This window comes from Pseudorca crassidens, chromosome 4 (genome assembly GCF_039906515.1).
Source record: "Pseudorca crassidens isolate mPseCra1 chromosome 4, mPseCra1.hap1, whole genome shotgun sequence".
In the NCBI taxonomy this organism is placed as follows: domain Eukaryota; kingdom Metazoa; phylum Chordata; class Mammalia; order Artiodactyla; family Delphinidae; genus Pseudorca; species Pseudorca crassidens.
The window spans coordinates 22,355,996-22,379,181 of record NC_090299.1 but is presented as its reverse complement, the minus strand read 5'-3'; the positions used below and the strand labels follow the sequence as shown (position 1 = coordinate 22,379,181).

General features: G+C 40.1%; 1 protein-coding gene across 2 annotated transcripts in view; it reads right to left on the bottom strand.

Moving 5' to 3' along the window:
* SEC24D (SEC24 homolog D, COPII coat complex component) overlaps positions 1–23,186 on the bottom strand; it is a 111,212-nt gene that overhangs the window by 15,674 nt on the left and 72,352 nt on the right. For both annotated transcript variants that reach the window (XM_067735192.1, XM_067735193.1), the window contains exons 11-15: positions 15,334–15,458; positions 10,553–10,744; positions 9,507–9,600; positions 1,822–1,938; positions 644–814 (exon numbers count right to left, since the gene is read on the bottom strand). In XM_067735192.1, coding sequence (XP_067591293.1) covers positions 644–814; positions 1,822–1,938; positions 9,507–9,600; positions 10,553–10,744; positions 15,334–15,458 — 699 coding nt within the window. The remainder of the gene's footprint in view (positions 1–643; positions 815–1,821; positions 1,939–9,506; positions 9,601–10,552; positions 10,745–15,333; positions 15,459–23,186) is intronic.

Below are 23,186 nucleotides of genomic sequence, written 5' to 3'. Positions count from 1 at the left end.
GAAAAGGAACTGGGCAGGCGTAGCTCGGCCTCTTCCACATCTTCTTTCTGGGGAAGCAGCCTGCCTGCAGGAAGCACACGCTTCCTGGCCCTCAGTACAGCAGCAGGAGGCAGGAGTCCGCAGGAGACGCTTTTGTCTGTGCCGCCTCGTGCCTCGGTGTAAAGTTTGTCTCACTGGGGAAAGCGCTAGCAAGCCCGCTTGCCCACAGACCTAGGTCCGTTGCAGGGCTGGCGTTCTGATCGTCTCTTGACTCTGTCTCTCAGTTCAGGCTTGGAGGGGGCGGGGGGAGTATCATGAACTGACCCGCCCCATATCATAACACTTTAAAACAAATATATAGTCACTTTTAAAAACAGTACCTTAAATATATTTAATATAAAATACCAAGATTTTATATTAAATATATTTCCCCCCAACATGGAAGCTTAACATTGACATTCAACTCTGAGGCTGAATGAGTCAATCTGTGGCCATACCTTAGGGAGCAGGCAAGCAATTCCTAACCATCTGTCCATCCTTTTCCATCGGACCTAGAATTTACATTTGTCGGCTGCCCACAAGGGGGCACAGCTTTCTCACAGATCTAAGCACCAAAAGTAAACCAGCAGTGGAAAACCGAGGCAAACAAATTGCTGGCCTTTACCTGGAAATTGTTGTACTTGTAGAGGGTTCCTCCCGTGAGCTGAGGCACGAGACCCAAGGAGGCCACGTCCACGTACTGACTGGGGAAGAGGAAGAGCGTCACGCAGCAGCCGTGAGCCACGCAGTCCTTGGCTAGAGGGTCGTAGACATTTGTCTGGGGCTGGAAAAGGATCTGAAGAAAAAGATACACAAAGGGAAAAAAGAAAACCACGTAATGTTTCTGGTTTCTGTTTTTAATTTCTATTGAATTCTCACTGAAGTTTTTTTTTTTTTTTTTTTTGCGGTACACGGGCCTCTCACTGTTGTGGCCTCTCGTGTTGCGGAGCACAGGCTCCGGACGCACAGGCTCAGCGGCCATGGCTCACGGGCCCAGCCACTCTGCGGCATGTGGGATCTTCCCGGACCGGGGCACGAACCCGTGTCCCCTGCATCGGCAGGCGGACTCTCAACCACTGCGCCACCAGGGAAGCCCCTCACTGAAGTTTTTTAAATGAATTTTTTTTCCCAGTTAAATGCATAAGAAGTGAGCCGTGATAATCATCAGTGCAGAGGCCATGTGTCGAGCACCCTGTGCGCCAGGCGTGTGCCGTGTTTAATACACGTATGTGCGCAATGTTATCTGATCCTCCGACAGCTCTAAGGAAGCTGATGTTTAGTCCTCCCTTTGACAGACCGAGATGAGGCAACTTGCTTGGTGTCACGTGGCCGCGGCTGGATGCTTACCTCACGGTTTATCCTTTCCCCCGACTTGTCCCCACGGCTACACTGCCAGAGAGGGTCTGAGCAAAGCATACTTTGAGCCCCAGGCACGTCTACTTCATGCCTCGGGAGTGCTGTCATACGGGACCGTCCACTACATTCGCCCTCTACCTTTATCTTCTTTCTGCATTTCCCCCCATTTCTTCCATTCCCCTAATAGTCTTATTACTCAGTCTCTTACACAGATTATACATGAAAAAAGCTTGAGACCTTATCTTATGTCAGACATCAGTTTTTCTAGGAATATACAATTTCCTAAATTATTTACAATTCAAAATTTTCCTACAAAATACAATGTCCTGGATTTATACATTACATGTAGCTTCTCCCCCTTTCCTATACAAAGCACACACTCCCTCTCCCTTTATTCCATCTTAAGAACTGACATATGGGCTTCAAAGGGCAACTGTTTACAAATACCTTCTCTTTGTCCGTATTAATCAGTTTTTTGTCGTCTCTGTTTTTGAGCTTCCCTGGTGCTTCCGCAGTTGGCAAGGAGGAATGGAAGATGAACAGCTTCCCGGGACAGTCAGCTGCCTGGGGGGAAAAAAAAAAGAGTCTTGGGTGGGAAGTTTTATTTTAAGGGACTCAGGAAAGTAAAATATAAGCACTTTCTATGAGCCAAGCACTGTACACATCTCATTAATACTCACAGTAACCTTGTGTCTTCTATCGATTGGAAAACTGAGGCTCAGGGAGGCTAAGTGATTTGCCTAAAGTCACACAAGTTATAAACGAAGGGGCCAATTTTTTTTTTTTTGGGCCACACTGTGCGGCTTGCAGGATCTTAGTTCCCTGATCAGGGATCGCACCCGGGCCCACAGCAGTGAAAGCACCAGGTCCTAACCACTGGACCACCAGGAAATTCCCCAAAGAGTCAATGTATAAATGTAGGTCTCTATACCATGATGCTTTAAACACCTATTAAAATGATGTGTCCAGGTAAAAATACTTTCTCATTTAGCCAACAGTAGTCTTTCAGGACCAGGTAAATCCCCTGATGATAGGATTCCCAGGATCATGATGTAATACAAGCTCTTCTTTGAAATCATTAGTAAACAGATTAAACCTGAAGGGGTACTTCAAGGAAGAATGCACAAGAATGCAGCGGTGGTGTGGCAACAGCAGACACAAGGAATCAGCTATCAGGCAAGATGACAAAAGGAAAAAATGCGGGATCAACATCACACTATCTGTAGTCCCTGGGAAGCAACAACAAGCCCAGGGAGGCTCCATGAAAGTCAAATCAGCATTAAAAATATTTAAAATCTCATTTAGGGAGCTAAGAAGTAACGTACAAGAAAAATTTACTGAAATTAAATGATGCAGTATATTGCTCCTCTCCCATCTTGCCTCTCTCCAAACCATCCAGGCACACTGTTGCCTTGAAATAATTTCAAGGCAACTGTTCTGATCACATAGGTGACTTTTCTCCTCAAGACTCCTGAAGGCTTTCCATTACAGGATAAAGTCCACATTCCTTTATTTGGGTGGGAGCAGGAAGGCCGGGAAACAGTGAGATGTGTTGCTACCAACGTTCCTTCGCTGTGTGCAGCTCTGCACCAGACCCTTCGCGCACATCTCTTATGTAATCCTCACAACCTGGTGACAAAGGTAGTATTGTCTGCATGTTAAGGATAGGAAAACTGAGGCCCATCCAATCTGGCGAGGTCACACAGCCTGTGAACAACAGTTTTGAGGCCCTTTGGAGTTTAGTCTGAATCTGCCTTTCCAGTCTAATCTCGCCCCTGACCATCCCCTGCACTGGAAGTTGCAGCCACACAACCTTCTTGCTTTCCTGGAACACACCACGTGCTTTACACACCTCCGTATTTGCTCCCTCTGCCTGGAATCCATCTTTCCTTTTCCTTGGCCTGGAGCTGTTGTTTGCACACTTGTGTGCCTGGGTCAGCTGCAAGATGTGAAGTCATTTGCTACTAATAATAAGGTACTTGGGTTTGTGAATAAGTTCCTTAAAAAACAAATGAAGAGAATTCAAGGCTAGCCCTGTCTTAATGTGTCTCACCGAGTGACACTGTGATATGCTTTGTGGAGTGGGTCCCAGCTGACACCCTGGGGAGGGTGTGTAACCCATGCCCCATCTTGTCTTTGCTGTGTGGCCAGTAGTGAGCCGTGACTTTATTGTTGCCCAAGTCTTTTACCGCAAATTACTGATACATAACAGCATTAATAAGAAGGAAGGCAAGGCTGAATGAAGAGCACGGACAGTTACGGACCCTCCATGTGTATACACACCACATAGGAGAAAGATGTTTTCAACACTTTGGCCAACAAAGACAGTAGTTCCAATGACCAAATCCAAGTAAAAGTTCCAGTAATATTGATAATAACACGTTAAATATTTTGCAATTCTATGACTAAATTTTTTTCATTTCTATCACTTTTATAAAAGTACTTTTAATTTTAATCCAAGTAGCAGAAAAGGTATAAAACTTTTCTTAAAAGTCTACCTTTTCCCTGACTTTTCATGCCTCGCCTGCCCAATTCCCCTAAAGAATTCATTGTCAAAAATTCTTCTATCGGGCTTCCCTGGTGGCGCAGTGGTTGAGAGTCCGCCTGCCGATGCAGGGGACACGGGTTCGTGTCCCGGTCTGGGAAGATCCCACATGCCGCGGAGCGGCTGGGCCCGTGAGCCATGGCCGCTGAGCCTGAGCGTCCAGAGCCTGTGCTTCGCAACGGGAGAGGCCACAACAGTGAGAGGCCCGCGTACCGCAAAAAAATAAAAAATAAAAAATAAAAAATTCTTCTATCATCTAGATCTTCTGTACTCACAGACGCACTGTAACTTTATACCACAGTAGTTAAAAGCATGGGTCCTAGTTCCTAACTGCATGGGTTAGAATCCCAGCCATTTTATCAGCTAAGTGACACTGGGCAAAATATTTAACTTCTCTAAGCCTCAGCTACCTAATTATATGATGCAGGAAAAACAGTAACTACAAAATATTGTTGAGAGAATTCAATGACCCAGGACATGGTGTTAATCATAATTACACATACATGATTGCCTAGTTAATATTACCTATGGAGTAAAACTCTGAAGGAAAAAAAAAGTACAATATTGAAAAAAATAAAGAAGCCCTATTTATCTTTTTTCCTTATATAATGGCTATTAATTTCAGATTTATTATTTCATTAATCACATCCTTATAAAATCTTTTATGAGTAGCAATAAAAGAAAGAGCTCCTATGGCATTATATGCTTTATAATCCCTACAAAATTTATGTTTTTACCAAAATCTGATTGTGCCCACGTAAGTGCATCATGTAGGGTTAGACGAATGACATGTCATTCTTATTATGGTGGAAACAGGTTGAGAAAGGCTGGCCTGGAGAACCCATTGTTTGAAATTCAGCTCCGATGTCCTTTCCTCTGAGAGATGTGTTATTATCCCCCTCAGCAGAGCTGGTTGCCTCTACCTCTATGTCCCTACTCTGCTTTGTAAATAAGCCTTTTCTAGAATTAATGACACTGTGTTACAACTTTAGGTATTCTACTGTCTTCCAAGGATCACAGGCTCCATGAAAAAGGAAGGACCTTGATTTTTCTACAATGTATTTCTCCAAGGCCCCTGCCCAGGGTCTGGTACCTTTCGCTCTATAGATGTTCCGTACATTTTTGTGGAAGGAATGTTGTGATGCATCGTCTTGAATCCAAATTTAAGCATATATTAAGACAACTGAAACATAAATTCCCCCCACCTAATGATATATTTGAAGCATAACCACTAAAGGTCATTTCCCTCCAACATTTTGCCAAACTCTATTTATCTAGTTTTATGGGGGAAGTAAGAGCTAACTCAGAAAACTGTTCTAAGGCCAACTTAAAAGACAATGCCAGAAATTCACATATAGTTGAGTTATGAGTGTCAGATTTTGAAAGAGATGCAGATTTTGGAAGACTATATGGAAAAAAAGACACTAGGAGTACAAGAGGCTGTGGGCACGGAAGCATGTACAACAGAAAATAAGGAATGGAAACCTTTAGTTGGATAGTTCAAGGGATTTTGAGAAAGTATGCATCAGAAGTTACCAAACAGTCCCTCTTTATCTTTGTGACAAATTAGCACATGTTTCATGTTAGTTTTTGTCTACTCTCTTCCTTTGCTTCAAAAAGTTTATTACAACTAATTATATATAGATTTTACTTGGCATCTAGCTGATAGAAAGTAGAGCTATAATTCAAATGGGGGAGTCCAGTTCTAAAATGTCTCCACTTGGACACAAATAAGAAACATTGCACTCTGATGCTCTCTCAGTTTCTCCTCCCCTCCACAGAGAATGAGACTCTCAGCTCCGGCCTCCCGTGCAGAACACCCTGAGCTCCTCGGCTGACCTGCTACGGTCCCGGACTTCCCAAAGTTACTCTTTGCTCTCCTCCCCCACCCCCTTTATTTTTGGGAACATAAGCAATGAACATCACACATGGTATTACAGAGTTACATCTCTTCTACACTATGAGCAACTTAGAAGCAGGGACAGTAGTCCTCACATTGTCTTAACAAAACACAGGCATTTAATCAATCTTTGTTGATTGAAAGAATAAGTGAATGAATGATGTGGTCTCTTCAGTATTTAGATATTACCCTGCAAATTCTCAAAAGTGTTAGCTCTTACCTAATAATGACTTCAGGCAAGAATTTTAGTACCCTGTATATGTTATACAAATTTAAGTCTTACTGATTTTTAGCCACACGGGACCTGAAAAGATGATGAGATGATGTGACGGTCACAGGCAGCTAAGCTATCATACACACATCAGACGTTTACACACATCAGACGTTTACACACGTCAGACATTTACACACACACACACACTTTTACCTTATTTGGAATTTTTTTTCCTTCATCCAAACCTGATAAAGTTGCTACGAGGGAGAAAGTATCGAATTGTACTACAGCAGTGTCTGCTCTTATACAACGAATTATAATCACCCCGAATCTTCTTGGAAGATGCAGAAGAAACCTTTTTCATTAAGGTTATTTATGGCAATGGTCTATTTATACAAAAAAGTTTTGAGGAAACAGATGATTAAAGGTACCTATATAATAGAAATGCTAAGGCAAATGTAAAGAACTGGAAATCACTAAGAAGGTCAGGGAAAAGAAATCGTTATATTAGAATATCTACCCTAAGTAGTATCTTAGTAGTTAAAGCTAAAAGAAACATTATGCGTTAGACTGCTTAGAGCAACCGGCTCTAGGAAACCAGCTAGCGAATCTTTCTACATGTAAGAGACTGAATCATGCAATAAGGTCTCCAGTTAATGTTCTACACAAGAAAGAACTTTCTTCATAGTGTTCTTTCTTAATTTAACCATTAATTAACAGCTTAGGGCAAGACATTAAATCATAGTTAAACAGAAACGTTCTTAGTGCAGGTGTAATGTGAAGTTGTACGGGTCAGGTATGCAATTTTCTCGTGAGTTAACTTAATGTAAGGATATTCCAAGAGATGGCAGAATGAATAACAATTCTTTATGCTGGTGGTTCCCAAATATGGATAATCAGCAGAGCAAGCTGGGGAGCTAATGAATCAGGCAGGATCTCTGGAAGTGGGGCCAGAGATCTGCATTTGAAAAAAGTACCCGCCCTTTAATACGTGACTCCACGACTTGGGGCATGCCTGCCTTCCCGGTCTTCTGCAGCCGTGGAGTCTGTGTGAAGACGGGCTGGGAGAGCGATCTGCCAGCAGGCACAGGGCAGTAAGCACCACTAACATTATGTCCAACAGTGTCATTTTATAAAGGTAGCTTCTTATCTTCATATAAAGACAGTTCTTGGGGCTTCCCTGGTGGCGCAGTGGTTAAGAATCCGCCTGCCAATGCAGGGGACACGGGTTTGAGCCCTGGTCTGGGAAGATCCCACATGCCGCGGAGCAACTAAGCCTGTGCGCCACAACTACTGAGCCTGCGCTCTAGAGCCTGCGAGCCACAACTACTGAACACGTGTAACACAACTACTGAAGCCCGCGCACCTAGAGCCCGTGCTCCACAACAAGAGAAGCCACCGCAATGAGAAGCCTGCACACTGCAATGAAGAGTAGCCCCCGCTATCCGCAACTAGAGAAAGCCCGCGCGCGGCAACAAGGACCCAACGCGGCCAAAAATAAATAAATAAAATAAATTTATAAAAGAAAAAAAGCTATAAAAAAAGTTCTTTACCTTCTCTAAAGGGAGTTCATTCTACTTTGTAAGAATAATGCTACTTATTTACTTTGATATTTGTAAAGTTATTCTGATTATATTTAGATATTAGTTTCTTCTCATCTTTAAACTTCAGTGTAAAAGTACATGCTACTCTAACATTAAAAATTGAAAGTATAACAAAAAATAACATGCAAAAGACATGAAAGTAGATTGACTGAAATGCACTGGCCTCTGGCAAACGACAGGCAGCTGAGAACACTGACAGTGCAGTTATCATGGTACTGAGCAACCTCGAAGAACATCATGCTGAATAAGAACACAGTGGTTTTCAGTCATGTGTCACAATATCACATTTTAGATACGTGGAATGCATGTACACAAGGTGCTTTATATATTTTTTCTTTCAAGGCTGCTATGCAGCCTCTAGACCTCTTGTGGACTGCCAGTGTGGAACCCACTGTGACAAGACAGTATTTGCTCCCTTTTAGAAACGATATATTCGTTTGAGCTGGGATTCTGGATGCATGTTTTAATGAAGCCTGTATATTCTTTCATGGATGAAGCTTCCTGTGTGTGTGTGTGTGTGTGTGTGCGCGCGCACGCATGTGCCTATCTGTCTTCTTTAAAATTTATTTACTAGCAACTAAAGAAGAGCCATGCCGCACTCTTCTTTCCACTCTACTGTCTTAACTAATGAGTTATTGGCTTATGAATATCCACTCATCTTTCACGCATGAGCACGTGAATACAATGTTACTCCCAGTACTAACTTCTCAGAGTAGAAAGACTTGTAGCATCATATATAACTTATCACGTATCAGGAAATTTACATATGAATTTCTAGACACCTTAATGGAGGAGAGAACAACAACAGTTGCAAAACTCTTTCAAATTGAAACAGAAGATATTAGTCTTTAGCAATGTGGAATAAAATAGAAATTCCCAAGTCTTTCTGTAGTCCAAACAAGGATCACTGCTGGCTTCCACGGGATGAAACTCAACATCTCCAAATCGCTTTCTGATGTAAAATTTATCTTTAATTTTATGTTAAATTAACTTGTATTGAGGCTTTTTGAGGGATATCTACGAGTCTTTGATCCCGTAAGTGAACACTCTGAAGACCAAAGAACCCAGGCAAGAATCACTATGCTGGATCCAGACTATAATGTTGGGTCATAAAATTTACGTGTAAGTATTTCACAAACTTAGTTCTGCAGGGTTGTTGTTGCTGTTTGTTATTACTGCTAGCCATTTTATCTTAAAAAATAATTCAAATGTAACTTTAATAATAAAATTTAAAAATCAATTTTAGGAACTAGCTGTCTGGGCCAAAGTGGTTTGACTCTTGTGCTAAGGTAATAATGATTAAGAGTAAGCACTTTCCAACCATTCTGCCTTCCTCAGATTAATGTCGTTATTACTATGAAAACGACCAGAGTCCCTTGGGCTCAGCTTCCCAACCAGGGAGTCAGCCAACCCCACTCTGCTTCTGGCATTCAGCAAGGCCCCAGGCAGCATTCACTTCTGTCACTGAATGTGACGACCTTGCCCTTGCATGTTTGAAAACCCCAAGGAAGGAGAGAGATGGAGATTTTTCTTTTCATATCTGGTGGTTCAGATATTGTTGAAATAATTTAAAAATAGATCATATAAAGTTCACATAAAAGCCAAAAGGAGGAGCTAAACTGGAAACCCCGACAAAATCAGTTGTTCAGATGCTAACAGTGCTGGAATGTAAACGCTGGGAGCAAGCTGTGGTTTGGGCCGTTTCCTCCTGAGATTTGTAGGGAAGTTTGAACAGCCTCCAGCAACCTGCGTGTTTTAATGAAGGCTGTATCATCTTTCATGGATGAAAATTCCTCTGTGTGTGTGTGTGTGTGTGTGTGTGTGTTTTTAGAATTTATTTACTAGCAACTAAAAGGGCCTTCTTCTCACCTTTAGTGCTTCCATGCCAGCCCGGATGACAGGAGCAAAGACGGTCTCATTTTCATTAGAGTCTGCAAACATCTCTGGAATCTGGTCCAATAAACTGCAAGAAATGAATGAGCAAAAGGTTTTAAATATTTAGCATATGTGTAATAAACATCAGGAAATAAATCACGAACACTTCAGGCCTAAGTACATATGGTGTTTTTTTTACACTGAACACCTGTGGGGGACTTTCAGAGGTTATTCCTCAAGGAATGATATCCTGGCATGGTTTGGCACCAAAATTTATGATGTGGTTGGAACATTTACAAAGTCACACTCTTGATAGATTTTTTTCCTACTTACTACATTTCTGATCTCTTAGACTATAGATTATGGAACAGTGGCTATATCATCACCAAGTACTCTCATGCGCACTCAGGAAATAACTCCCTTGCATTGCCTTCCAGCAAAGAGACGGGACTGGTAGGGCTGAGTATGTGTACTAAAAAAATTCCTCCTTTTAGATACCAGTCTGCAATGAAAAGAGACAGAACTAACACAAATAATAGAGCTTTATAATCCATGTGTTAAAACCCCCTTGCTAATGACAAAACAAAACATGTGTGATTGAATCAAAACATTAAAAAAGAGAAAGACAAATTATCATATGATATCACTTGCATGTGGAATCTAAAAAACGGTACAAATGAACCTATTTACAAAACAAAAATAGTCACAGATGTAGAAAACAAACGTATGGTTACCAAGGGGGGAAAGAGGTGGGGAGGGGTAACTCGGAGATTGGGATGGACATATACACACTACTATGTATAAAACAGATAGCTAATAAGGACCTACTGCATAGTCCAGGGACCTCTACTCAGTGCTCTGTAATGACCTACATGGGAACAGAATCTAAAAAAGAGTGGATACAGGGATATGTATAACTGATTCCCTCTGCTGTACGGCAGAAACTAATACACCATTGTAAACCAACTCTACTCCAATAAAGATTTTTTAAAAAACAGACAACTGATTAGGATCTAAATTATAAAGCACTAGATACTTACTTGTGAATCACAGATTGGGATTCTTGATAGCTGACAAGGAAGCCATCCAACAGAGGAACAAAGACCTCGCTGACGTCGGTCACCACCATCATCTGGGGCCGTGCCAAAGTGCTCTTTACGTTAAAGAAATGGAGGACTTTGTTGTACGTGATGAAACCGACTCGAAGTGAGGAAGTCTCTTCCTGATCCTCCCTGTGAGAGAGGAAAAAAGGGTTTGACGTTCTTCCATGAAGTCCTGAGAGAGTGGCTTCTATGAGAAATTCAGTAAGAACACATTCTATAAAATATACAGAAGACAGGTGTAAAGGTTTGGTCTTAATTATCGTTTACAGGATATAGATAATACTGAGTCACAGTGGTAGGGGATGGGAGATACTACAAAACTAACTTAAGTTGATTTGAAAAAAATTCTCAAAAGTCTAGGTAAAAAACCAAATAGATATTATGGAAACATGTGCTGATATTTTCTACTATATTTATTCTAACCATAGCAATTACAAGGTGCTTTTTTTTCCCCCACAAACAAGCTAGGATTATTACAGTCTTTAGAAACAAAGCTCTCAGAAGTCACCAGAAGGTCAGAGTAACAAATGGCATATCTGAAGCAAGAGAAAGGCATATTCAGATTACAAACAGGACAGCTATTTTTATCAAGGACTTGCTCCTCCTGTGTGATTTTTTTTTACGCATTCTCAAGACTCTCAACAGAAAATGGGCTAGATTTTAAAAGCTGTATACCATATAAACATATAGTGTAAATACTAAAATAAATCATATATACGAATTGACAATGTAATTCTTATTAGGTAACGATTTGTGATGTTCATGGCTAGAGAATAAAAGCAATAAAATCTCCAAAACTGTAACAAAACGTAAAAAAAAATTTTTTTTTTGAGTAAAATTTTTTTTGAGGAATTCCAGGACAAGGCCTTAATCTTCCGGAAAGGAGTACAAAGGCATGAATATTGCTGTTAAAGTCTATACTGAGTATATTCAGAGTTGAGTGGTCTAGACTCGTTTTTATTCTGTCTCTCCTCCCCCTCCCTCCTTCCACACCCCCTCCTAAAAAAACATACCTCGACACCACTGATATTCTTACTCATTTTCAGCAGTGGATATAACATAGTGCTCAGCGGCTACATGAAAGCCATTTTCTTTGACCCTTAGACATCGGTAAAACTTATTTTGCTTCGGGGACAACTTTTGTGAAAAAGAACCTAGTTTGCTCAGTTTCTACATTTTGCACATAGCCAAAAGACTTACTTGAGTACAAGAGAAAGGACAATGGAAGTGTCTGAAGTTCCCACCGAAGACTTCCCAATTTCCTTGATGTTTCAGCAGAGTACAGGCTGACAAACTATTCACTTTAAACTCTGTTCCATTTCTCCTCTACTTACTTTGCTAACTGAGGACATTTGCTCTTCACTGTGGCCTTGATAAATGGCCGGGCAGTTTAAATAGATCCTCATAATCCCAAAAGCACTTGGTAGATGTTTACATTTTGGACTCTTGCAAAATTTTTAGAAATGGGAATCCTTATCCTTTGTAGCTACACATACACAGACTTCACACACACACACACACACACACACACACACACACACACACACACACACACACACACACACACACACACCCCTCCACCATCTAAACTGTATGACTTTATGCAACCAATGACTATACTATATTGTATCCGTGTTCCCCTTCCCCCTCCCTATTTATTAGAATTTTACTCTTCAAGGCCAAGCACAAATCCTCCTTCTGTGAAGTCTCCCCCGATGCTACCAACCAGAAGTTATTTCCTCTTCCTAAATTTCTACAACTCATTCACATTTGGCTCTTGGTAGAAAGTGCCTTTTAGTTAACATTTCAGGAATCCCTGACAATAAACCAATAAAGGGCAGGGCTCAAGGCTTACACTCTCTGCTCCTGGAGGGTCAAGCACAACGTGGAGAAGAACAGAGGTCTCGTTGAGAATGACTGTCATGATGTGGGACACTGTCTGAGAGGGCAAGTTAGAACCCAAACTGATAAACTGATTTGTCTGTATCCCTTCTCAGCTCCCATGGAGTGATGTCGCCTTGGTAGTTTAAAATCAGCCCAGCTGGAAGTATTTATACCACAGGAATGAGCAAACACTACAAATCAAGGCTTTATTTATTTGAGAGCCAGTTTTCCAGCACACCACTGGTTAAGCTCCTATTTCCCAGTAAACCTTTTACTACATAGGGTGAAAAATGTCCAGCAAGTCATGAAGGGGATTTATTCCTTTTAATAGTTAATTTGGAGTCAACCAAGGCAAAAGACACAAAAGAAAAATTAAAGAGAAGAATCTGGATTGCTATTCCCCATTGGATTTGGACATTTTTAGTGATGGGAAAAGAGTATCCTGGGATTCATAGGGTTCACTTAAAATCTAATTAACATTTTTTATAAACATCTAATCAGGACATCTCACATTATTACAAAAGAGTAGTAGTGTTTCCATTGGAACAACTCTTTTTAAATTTGAGAAACAAAGAACTATCCTAAAATGTTCTTTTTCAACAGTATAGCTGCCTTGTTACATCATATCCATGAGAAAACAAAACCTCAGTCTCTCCTTCATTTGATTCTACACAAATTTTGTAAAGTTATATGAGGGATATCTTAATAAAGAACATGTTTTGTTCCATTTTTCAATGATCCCTTCCCTCAACAGTTGCCCCTATTAATGGAATGAATCTGACAGAGCAACACTGAAGATATTAGTAACTGGAAGAACCAGAATATTCCAAAATCAAGCATTTTGAACATCTTAGCTACAGCAGCATTAAAAACAAACAACCAGAAAAAAGTCTGAGAGTTTGATCTGAGTAACGAGTGAAGCACTTCAAATCTTTTCTTTCCTGTTCCAGAGAAGTCAGACAGAAAAGTCTGGCAACCTGGCAATATCAAAGATGCAAATTCAAAGTTAAAGAGTAGGAATGGGCTTTCCCTTTTCAAAAGATTAGCTGAGAGATGAACATACCTTAGATATTAATCAAGACTTATATACTATGCTTTAAAAACACTGCTTTAGTTCACAGAAGTAAATCAAATTGACGGCAATCTTACCATCGAAAATATAAAGTTATACATACACGCAGCCCAAAATAAATTTCAGAGGAGAAAAGAGAAAACAGATTTATTTTAAAAGATAAAGAAAGAGAAGGTATTTTGGCTTGAATAAAAACTTTCAAGAGAGTTACTTGAAAAGTGGAGGGGAATAGCCAGCAGTATTCTCCCCCCCCGCTCGCCATCTCTTGCCAAAGCCACACTTCTGCTCCAATGGGATATAAAGGTCATGATGACACCTAACAGTGTGATTTCATAACTTGCATCAATAGGTTACAAGCTTCATATCACCAGTGTGTTGAAAAGAAACAAGGGGTTGGTGAAGTGACTATGAAAATAGGTTATGAGAAACTAATTTGAACCAGTTTGAAGAGAGGGAGAGAGAGCGAGAGAGAGAGAGAGAGAGAGGAGAGAGACAGAGAGAGACAGAGACAGAGAGAGACAGAGAGAGACAGACCACTTCCAGAAATTAGAGTAGTTTGCTTTCATATAACTCAAGTTTAAAGTTCAGATGTAGTGTTAAAGCAGCCCTGGGGGAGGTCTGTGATCAAATATGCCATTTTAGGCAGAAAGTCCATACTTGTCAAGTGTCCCTGAGAATGAGGTCACAGAAACTATAGCCACAATAGTCGGCAGGCATCAGAGGCCTTTCTTTTGCCCCATCTTCAACTTGCTCCCAGCTCATTCTTCATTGTAGAATTCAGTTTGAAATCACCTCAATGTTTTTTAAACATCCCCACTGCTTTTCCAAACCATCCTTGAGAATATTATGACTTCAGCTTCATGGATACAAACAAAACTACTCCTGGGAGGTCCAGAGTTCGCTCAACTGAGCCTCACAGGCAACCCAAGCACCCGCCACATGTGGAACAAATACAGAGGAGTGGGCACCCGAGGACCTGGGGAGACCTAGGGGCTGCGGACAACTCGCCCCTCAAAGCATCCCCGTTCAGAACAGAGGTTGCTTATGTTCAGAACATAGGGAGGGGTGGAAGATGCTAAGACTGGTGCAGACACTAGGTTTCAGACAGACAATCTTTTCTAACCTCTTTTATTTTCTTAAGCATGTCATCTTCTCATAAAGGAAAGCTTTCTCCCTGCTCACAAGTCTCCTTACTAGAAGCTAGTTCCCAGCCTAAACAACTAGTTTATACACGATAAAACATAGTCATGTTTTCTAATATACCTTTCCACCTTTCCTTTTATGCGCTGCCCCCTGCAACAGCAGCACAAATGATGTACCCTGTGCCCTTAAGTTACAGGACATAGAGGCAGGAAAGCTGCAGAGGGGTTAGACAGGGTACTATAAGGGCAAAAAGGAATTTGGCCACGCCCAGCAACCTACCCGTTTCTGCTGGAAAATCAATGTTTTTGAAAAGTGAATAACAGACTTCCAAGGCCTTTTCCACCACACTGCTGGGATTCTCCTTATAATCTAGAATGGATTTTTTGAATGTTGTTTACCGTGGCATTATTTCTTATCAGTTGTGTTCTTTTGCTTTGTACAAAAGATCACTCTGATTTTTTAAGGTCTGATGCTGTTTATAATTGTTTATAAATTATAAACGATTATGCGATGTCCCCATTAGCAAAAGAGACCACGGGCCATTCAGCACTTGTTTTCTGGCCAATATACTAATTCAGCAATACTGTATAAGTCACAAAAAGAATGGCAGTTCCCTTACTTTGGAAGTTTTTCCAGCACAGTCTTCAGTTCTTCACATATGAGCTTCACAAGTCCATTCTTAATGTTACTATAAGAAACATCAATCATGAAGATAAAGGCTGGTGGGTTGGGAGGCTTATTCTTCTACAAGAAAGCAAACAAGTCACACACATATAATTATAATGTACAAACATTTCATAATCAAATTAAAACCCCCAGAAACTCTTTAAGGTCATCAGACATCTCATTTAATATAACATGTGTGGAATTAAGTCATTTTCTGGAACAGTCTCTGATGCTATAAAAAAGATAAAAGCTGTTTATTTTCCAGGCTATGACCTGGGTCCCACTATTGAATTAGACAGGATTATGACAGCTAGCAGAGAAAGGCTCAGAAGACCTTATTACCACAATTCCCCAAAGGTGAGTACAGTCTTGTGGCGACCTCGCTTAGAACACTCTGCCTTAGGGGAAGAAATATGTCTGGAACCCTGGCAAACTGTGGCCCAAAATAGTACAAAACTATAATTAGTGTTTGTTTTTGAAACTGAAGTAAAGCTTCGTTAACTTGATATCACCATTTTCAACTCTCTTCCTTTATAAGCTCTTCAAAGATATGAAATTAAATACTAAAATATAATTGTATACTTAAAAAATTGTGCTGTATTATTAAATATGTACCTGTTCCTTACATATTTATGGTAAAAAAAAATTGAATACTGGGCCTTTTCTCTGTTTAAAACAATCACTATAACATAAAGCAGCTGCTACATAAATGTTTTGTAGCTTTTGGTCCCTTTACTGGCTGGTGTTCAAACAGCTCTTAGGAAGCAATTCTTCAGTTGGATCTTACAAAATATTTAGAAAATAGAACCACAGGCAAACAACTTTAGTGACTCACACTAGAGGGTAAAGAATTAAGGCTAATCTTTGTGATAAATGAAAAAAATGCTCTAGATTAAATTTTAATTGTTATAATTATAAAATTAGATGACACTATCTCCAAATTAAGTTACTAATTCATCCTATGTCCACTATAGGGCTAGATGTAACGTTCCTCTAATAAAAGTCTTTCATTTGAAAAAAGGAAAAAAATTGTAGGACTTGAAAATTATCAACCTGAAAACTCCATTGCTTTGCCACATCCAAAATCAGACCAACAAAGAAATGTAGGAACTCTGTTGCTGTCTACATGAGCAATGATTTTTTAAAATTTATTTATTTATTTATTCATTTTTGGCTGTGTTGGGTCTTTGTTGCTGCGCGTGGCCTTTCTCTAGTTGCGGCCAGTGCAGGCTACTCTTCGTTGTGGTGCGTGGGCTTCTCATTGTGGTGGCTTCTCTTGTTGCAGAGCACGGGCCCTAGGTGCGCGGGTTCAGTATTTGTGGCTCGCGGGCTCTAGAGCGCAGGCTCAGTAGTTGTGGCGCAGGGGCTTAGTTGCTCCATGGCATGTGGGATCTTCTCGGACCAGGGCTTGAACCTGTGTCCCCTGCACTGGCAGGCGGATTCTTAACCACTGCACCACCAGGGAAGTCCCATGAGCAATGATTTTTATTGCAAACCATTCCTGATTCCCACCTAATCTAATTCATAACAGAAACTTATGCTGATTTACATAGAATGAAAATAACAATTGTTTCCACTAATTAAACCAAAACCTGTGACCAATCCAAATGTGGCTTACCATTCTCACATTCTCTCCCAAGTTCAGCATCACCAGTTCCCCACTGAATATTTCTGATATCTCCAACCTACACGTTTCTACAGAATGCTTCACCGTAACTTGTTTTCTACGTATGCAAAACTAATACATCACTCCTCTATAAATAACGTTCTCTTCCAATATCTCTATCTATAACATCACTACACGTCAACCCAAAGGCTTGAAAACATGAAATTAGATTTGACTATTCCTTTTCTTTCCATCACCAAGCCCCATTGATTTATTCTTTCAAAATGCTTCTTCCACATGTTTTACCCCATCCCCACTCTTAACCACCCGGAAGTCTATCCTCCTGCACCTAGACAACTGTACTGGCTTCATCCCTGGCTGCCTTAATCGATCACTCTACCCATTCAATCCAGCTGGCTTTGTCCGGTCAACCTCAGCGTGTATGAACTCTATAACCTGGTTTACCGTGACATCTTGAAGCTCACAGATCTCCTGGCTGCAAACTACAGTGATCTGAAATAAAACCCGGCTCTCATCCTCAATCTCTCTTATCTCTGCAATTTTCGGCCGGGCAGACCCCTTTCCCTTTTTCAGCGGCCCAGGCACCGTGGTGTCATTTCCTCTCCCACTTTTCTGACTGCTGCTTCTGTTTTTCATTTTGTTATCTTTCTCCAAAGGATACTCTCTTCTCTTTCCTTACCACATGCTCCATCACAGAATCTCATTTGCTCATTTTTAACCAGCACCTCTCTGTAGGCGACCCCTCAGATTCTCTCCATGTGGTCTGTCTTCTGAGCTCCCGACCAGCATTCCAATCAACCACAGCACACCTCCACAGCAAGGTCCCGCCAGCACCTTACACTCAAAATCTTAGAAGTGAAGACAACATTTCTCCCACTATGCTGGCCCTTTCTACAAGGAACTTACAGAAAATATGATCCTCCAGAATGCTCTGGGCTTGACGCCTCATCTCCTCTGTGGAATTGTTCATCCCCCTTGCTATCCACACCTAGTTAATTGTGAAGCCCTCAGCGGCTCCTTCTTGCTCCAGTACCCAAATTCAGACCCTCATTTTCATCCTTTTTAAAAACTATTTTCAACTGTGGTAAAATACACAGAATATAATTCACCATCTTAACCATTTTTAAGTGTGCAGTTCAGTGGTTTCAAGTACATTTACGTTGTTGCGCAACTGTAACCACCATCCATTTCTAGAACTCTTTCTATCCTGCGGAAACGGAAACTTTGTACCCTTTAAACAATCATTTACCATTTCCCCCCCTCTCCAGCCCTGGGAACCATCTTTCTACATTTCTACTTTCTGTCTCTATGAATTGGACTACTCTAGGTACTTCATAAAAGTAAAATCATACAGTATTTGTCGTTTATGTGATTGGCTTATTTCTCTTAGCATCACGTCCTGAACATTCATCCGTGTTGTGGCATATGTCAGAATTTCCTTCCTTTTTAAGGCTTGATAATATTGCATGGTATGTATAGTCCACATTTTGTTTATCCATTCATCCATCGATGGATATTTGGGTTGCTTCTACCTTTTGGCTATTGTGACTAATGCTATTATGAACATGGGTGTGAAAATATCTCTTTGAGACTCTCTTTTCAATTATTTTGAGTATATGCCCAGAAGGAGAATTGCTGGATCATTTGGAAATTCAGTTTTTAATTTTTTGAGGAACTGTTATATTACCCTCATTTTCTCTTGTTTCGACTACTACCTTAACTTTTTTTTTTAACATCTTTATTGGAGTATAATTGCTTCACAATGGTGTGTTAGTTTCTGCTTTATAACAAAGTGAATCAGTTATACATATACATATGTTCCCATATCTCTTCCCACTTGCGTCTCGCTCCCTCCCACCCTCCCTATTCCCACCCCTCTAGATGGTCACAAAGCACCAAGCTGATCTCCCTGTGCTATGCGGCTGCTTCCCATTAGCTATCTATTTTACGTTTGGTAGTGTATATATGTCCATGCCTCTCTCTCACTTTGTCCCAGCTTACCCTTCCCCTCTCCCCATATCCTCAAGTCCATGCTCTAGTAGGTCTGTGTCTTTATTCCCGTCTTACCCCTAGGTTCTTCATGACATTTTAATTTTTTTCTTAGATTCTATATATATGTGTTAGCATATGGTATTTGTCTTTCTCTTTCTGACTTACTTCACTCTGTATGACAGACTCTAGGTCCATCCACCTCACTACAAATAACTCAATTTCATTTCTTTTTATGGCTGAGTAATATTCCATTGTAGGTATGTGCCACATCTTCTTTATCCATTCATCCGATGATGGACACTTAGGTTATTTCCATCTCCTGGCTATTGTACATAGAGCTGCAATGAACATTTTGGTACATGACTCTTTTTGAATTTTGGTTTTCTCAGGGTATATGCCCAGTAGTGGGATTGCTGGGTCGTATGGTAGTTCTATTTTTAGTTTTTTAAGGAACCTCCATACTGTTCTCCATAGTGGCTGTACCAATTTACATTCCCACCAGCAGTGCAAGAGTTTTCCCTTTTCTCCACATCCTCTCCAGCATTTATTGTTTCTAGATTTTTTGATGATGCCCATTCTGACCGGTGTGAGATGATATCTCATTGTAGTTTTGATTTGCATTTCTCTAATGATTAATGATGTTGAGCATTCTTTCATGTGTTTGTTGGCAATCTGTATATCTTCTTTGGAGAAATGTCTATTTAGGTCTTCTGCCCATTTTTGGATTGGGTTTTTGTTTTTTTGTTATTGAGCTGCATGAGCTGCTTGTAAATTTTGGAGATTAATAACTTCTAATACCTACCTCCCTACCTCCAATCTCCCTCCTCTCATTATACAGACTGCTATCAGAATAAACTATCCAAGGCACAAGATAGATCCCAAGGCTACTGCCTCTGAGGACAGGAAGTTTACTGAGTCCCCAGAGCCAAGCACAGAGCATGGCTCAAGAGAGCGCTCAATACTGTTAGATGAGTGAATGAATGTGTAGATGGATGGATGGATGAATAGAAACAACTCCCACTTTGCCTTTAATTGTCCTCAAGGCCTACTGAATTAGTACAATCCTTCAATGGCCTGGCATTTGAGACTGCCCATAATACTCATTTAGCAAACACGTATAAAAGCCTAAGAGATCAAAGCTCTGATGCCAAGCCTAGTGGAAAATAAAAGGATAGTCTGTGTCTCAAAACAATTTCCCAGCTTTACTTCCTATTATGCCCCAATACACATTCCTCCAACTAATTTAAGTGTTTGCCATTTTCAAAACATTTTCTATCCAGAGGTCCCAATCTAGTGGGCGTGGGCCAAGAAAAGTATTTCCTTGGCTGGAAAAGTATTTCATTTGGCATAGTGTTTTAAAAAATATTTGAATTTGAATGTGCTTTGGGGGAAGGGGGAATATACGCTCCAACTATCCTAGTCTCTATACTAGGTCCCCATCACTCATCTACAAAGCCCCCCATAGCCCCTGAAGAAATTGGAATAAGTTGCAAATACCTCTGAGAAACTGCCTCTGCTTACCATTTAGTTTCTACTTCTCTGCTCGTGGTTTAACCAACTCAAATGTCACTTACTCTTAGAACCCTTCCCTGATTCACCAAATCATAAATTATTGCTCATCTGTTTTCTTATGGCACTCTGACTATTCTATTCTTACAGCATTTATCATATTATTTATATCATAATTATATACTTTAATTATCAGGTCTATGCACGCTAAGGACTTTGAGATCAGGTTCATATTCTTGCTAATCTTATTATCACTCACAAACACAGCCAAAGTGCCTTGGACATGCTAGGTGTATAATAAATGTCAAAGTGAACTAAAATTAAGTGGAGAAACTACATTTGTATTTAGGAAAAAAAAAAGCAGGCTGGCTTGGAATGAGATTTTACCTTTCAGGTACACTTTATATGTAGATAGATATATTCTGTAAACTTCTAAGTGAAAAACTGTCAGTTATTAGACAGAGCTGGGTCTTTTCTTCCAGGGGAACGCCATGGTGATTTTGTAAATACATGCCTACATATCCATAGTGATAGAGAATTAGGGGTTCTGTGGTCATTTTCTATATGTATGGCCTGAGGTTGGTACTTAACCTCTCTAAGCCTCAGCTTCCCCACATCATGGTGATACTCACCACACGAGGTCACTGTGAGAACTAAATGATAGAATACATAGAAAGCACTTAGCACAGAGCATCACACATAGTGAATGTTCAATGAATGTTAATTCTGTTATCTAAAATTGGCATTAAGATTATCTAAAATGAACAGGAAAAATGTTATTTTGTAATTCTCCTTTAAGTTTGTATGGTATTAAAAAATACACATACCAATTATATAAGCTCTTATTCATCACCCAAATCCCTAAGGCAATTCATGATTATTCTTCCTTTACATTTTAAGGTATAATTAAATTTGAAGATATTAAGAGTTCTTTTATTATGAACCTTATTTGGAATAATAAAAGGAAGATTAACCTCACAAAAAACTCTTCAAAATGTACAGTTTTTATTTGGTTCCTTGCCTGCTCTGTGAGCTTTCCCATCAATTAGACATCTGGAACATTTCCAGATAAAAGAGTTTGAAGATACTGAGACTTTTGTTCCCAGAAATAGATTTGACTCCCTGCCTAAGTTTCTGCTAAGAAAAGCATAAAATCAAGATAATATAGCCTTTTTGGCAGAGAACTGGAAAGTCAGAGCATAGTTAGATTTACACTACGGTTGCAAAGATGAGTGAATAAATTTTCCATCACTAGATACAATGGCTTTATTACATTTAATTAGAACTTCAAATGTTTATGTTCTGCCTGATCATTCTCCTTCAGTCAACAACAGTAAAGGACAAATAAACTGTCCAAAAGTAACTGGTATTTTAGGACATTTTTTTGTTGTTTTGTTTTTTTCTGCGCCTGAAATAAATCATTTGTACCAAAAATGTTCTTATGTTTCCCAAAATATGTTCAAATGTTACAGTTAAAGCTAATAAAGTGTTAATTCTTCTTTAATAACTAGTTGAAAAACTCATACAAAATACTAAAATAAATGCAAAACGTATGTTAATTGGAAAACATTTTAAAATCCACTCAGTTGAAAAAACTTCTAGTTAGGAATAATGTTCTTTGTAATTTATATTCAATACAACATGGACTGGTCCCCTAGCAAATATCTAGGAAAGAAATCTGTGGTCAGAGGCTATTTTCTGAGGACTGGGCACTAGGAGGCATTCATTTGTGGAAAAGGAAGTAAGTCAGAATGATTCTGTTTCTTCGAGTCTACACAGGTACTTCAGATACAAGCTGAAATCTGAACCAATACTCACGAAGATATTTTCAAATCACTGAAGAATTTGAAAGATATTCAAGATATCCATAATGATGTCACTATCACTATGACGCTGGAGAAGGGAAACAGCCAGCCCTGGGAATAGCGACCCACCTGCAAATTCATTCACTCATTCACTCGCTCATTCATTCATTCATTCATTCATCCACATGCATTGATCAACTGCCTACGCTGTGGCAGGCACTATGATAGATGCTGTAAAGACAGCTAGGACAAGATTCTTGTCCCCAGGGATATCAGAATCTAGGAAGAGGGAAAATATAGGAAGATTTAAATTCTATGGAGATAACTGCTAAAACAGACATATGGACCAAATTATATGGGGAAAAAAATCAGAAGATTTAGTAAATAACAACCACGATGAAGTCAGAGAAAGGTGTGTGCACATTCACACACACTCACATAAAACAAAATTTCAGCCAGGGATTAGAGAATAAGTAGGAGTTTGCTAGGTGGGGTATGTATAGATGTAACAGGAGGATGGAAAGGTAGTTGGGTCAAAAGAGCATCTTAGATAAAAGCATGGAGTTGTACAGGGGAGTGATGTGTTCAGAGTACATGAGCCAGAATTTTCTACAACTGAGGACGTAGCTAAGGTGGTAGCTAACGGTCTTATAAAGAAACTTAAATTTTTGAATTTAATTTTTTAGATTAAGGTAGTGGGGGGAGTCTCATGGTTACATTTTAAAGCAAGGAAACCAGAGGCCAGGATCCCAGGCTGCTGAAACAGTCTCAGGGAGACTCTGAGAGCCTAAATCACTGCAATGACAGCTGGAGTGGAGAAGGAGCTACAGAAACACGTCAATAGTCTTACTGACCGTATCAGCTGAGCTTCTC